Source organism: Silene latifolia, chromosome Y (genome assembly GCF_048544455.1).
Source record: "Silene latifolia isolate original U9 population chromosome Y, ASM4854445v1, whole genome shotgun sequence".
In the NCBI taxonomy this organism is placed as follows: domain Eukaryota; kingdom Viridiplantae; phylum Streptophyta; class Magnoliopsida; order Caryophyllales; family Caryophyllaceae; genus Silene; species Silene latifolia.
In genome coordinates, this window is record NC_133538.1 from 236,322,230 (window position 1) to 236,324,566 (window position 2,337).

The following is a 2,337-nucleotide window of genomic DNA, read 5'->3' on the forward strand; positions in this document are numbered from 1 at the left end:
GATATAAAACCCTCGCTGAAAACCAGGCACTCGATCGAGTACCCAACCTACTCGATCGAGTGGCCCCCTACTCGATCGAGTACCCTAGCTACTCGATCGAGTAGCCTCTACTCTATCGAGTATCACTCCTAAAACGCACCCCAAGATGGTCTTGGCACACTTCCCTAAGGTTACTCCCGCTCCCCAAGGACAGTCAACGCTGATCAAAGGATCCCTAAAAGGGCGGGTATTACAATTAGCCTTTGCAACGTGGTCTATAAATTAATCTCAAAAGTGTTGGCAAATAGACTGAAGCAATTTTTGGGTGACATCGTCTCAGCCAATCAAAGTGCTTTCACTCCGGGTAGGGCTATTACTGACAATATCATGATTGCTTTTGAGATCTTTCACTATATGAAGAACTCGAAAGGAACAGAGGGATCCATGGCTATAAAGCTTGATATGGCAAAGGCGTATGACCGCGTTGAATGGAGTTTTTTGCAGCGTGTGCTTGTTGCTTTCGGTCTTGACAGTGGGTGGATTAATAGAGTGATGGCGTGTGTGACGACGGTGTCCTTTGCAGTTCTGATTAATGGGCACCCATCGGGAGAGTTTAGGCCATCGAGAGAGTTACGACAAGGCGACCCCTTATCTCCGTATCTGTTTATATTGTGTGCTGAAATTCTTTCCCATCAATTACGACGTGCGACGGAGGTAGGTGCTCTACACGGGGTGCGCATTTCCACGGGTGCACCACCTATTTCTCACTTGTTATTCGCCGATGATAGCCTTTTCTTCGTGAAAGCCACAGGGGAGGAAGCAGACGTAGTCTCAAGTATCCTCAGGCGGTATGAGTAGGCCTCAGGTCAGTTGGTAAATCTTGATAAAACTACGGTCTCCTTTAGCAAAGGTGTAACACCCGCGAATTTTCCATTTTGACATTTTAAATTTATTAAACTGTTCGATTACTTTATTTCATATTTTTGAATTATTCAATTTAATTAATTTTATGTCAAACACGATTTTTATAAACGTATTATATAAAAGCTCGTTTATATAAAAATACGTACGATTAAATTATATCTTTAAGGCATGATTTGTATAATAATATATGTATACGTATTTTTGGTCGGATAATAATAATGAATGTAGTAATAATAATTTCCGTCTTAATTTCCGCCTAACATTAGACCGTCACATTTTATTTGAGAATCTTATCTTAACACGGACCAATCGTATATCGACAGCACATATCCTATCCACCCCACACTCTACTTTCACATATTATTATATATTATTATATATATTATTGTTAGGCCCAGATTAGCCTGGCCTGACCATAACCTGGCCTGACCTTACAAGGCTGACTGAAGAAGACGAAGACCGGACAATTCTAGTCATTGCATTGCAATCAGCCGCCTTATCCTGGAAGAGAAGCCTGATGGTAAGTACAGAATAGCCTGGCAGAGTATTAAAGCAGGCTAAATAAAGCTGAAGAAGAAGCAAAACGGTTATATAAAGATATATATTCGTGTCCTATCCTCAAGGAAGACCAAGTCTAATTATAAAACCATATTGCCCATGAACCTGGACGTGCAAAGGAAGAGAAAGTTAAGGATCAATCAAATAGGAACGAGTCAACCAGATTAATAGGGAATATGCCCTATTAATCCGTGAATGACTCCGACAAAAGGGAAGGGCGTTGAAGACCAAAAGACAACGTTCGTTTTTATGATTATAAATATTGTAATTCTAGCATTGGCAAATTCATTGATTATTCATTAGTGTGAAACTATTCTATTACTTATCTTTTCGTCATTCTACGAGCATTCACTTACTTAAACAAAATTTGTATTCAGCTTATCAAAATAATATAAACACTATTCTTTTCTCCTAGTCTTTTCTCATTATTCATATACAACATATCAAACTTATAGAACTAGATACCCAAATTACTCTCTAATCAGGCCGGATCCGTTCAGGAAAATCCTGCTAAAACAATTGGCGCCCACCGTGGGGCATCTAGTTCTTCAACCAATAAAATTCCCTTTATCATTTTTTATTTAATATTCACACACAAAAATGGTGGAACTCACCGCAGAACAACAATTAGCGGCTGCCCTGGCCAAGATCAAAGAATTGGAAACAATCCAAGAGAAGGCAGCCCAGAAGCGAGAAATCAATAGGTCAAGGAATTCGAGTCTAGCCCGAGGAAAAAATTAGAAAATCAAGCTTCGGGCTCCAAGACCAGATTCGAACCAGGAACCCCATTCTCATCCATTATCAAAAACATTGACTTTTCTAATTTTGGAACCCCGGAGAAGGATACATTATCCGGTACCCCAACCATTCCCAATG

The 2,337-nt window shown here is 39.9% G+C and overlaps 1 protein-coding gene across 1 annotated transcript; it reads left to right on the forward strand.

The window, feature by feature from the left end:
- The first annotated feature begins 366 nt into the window (after window positions 1-366).
- Window positions 367-837, forward strand: LOC141630293 (secreted RxLR effector protein 78-like). The gene has a single exon (XM_074443134.1). It carries the CDS (start codon window positions 367-369, stop codon window positions 835-837), a length of 471 nt encoding a protein of 156 aa, XP_074299235.1.
- Window positions 838-2,337: the final 1,500 nt, after the last annotated feature.

Excerpts from the sequence above, each read along its gene's own strand:
- LOC141630293 (XM_074443134.1), top strand. The coding sequence starts at position 367 with ATGATTGCTTTTGAGATCTTTCACTATATGAAGAACTCGAAAGGAACA.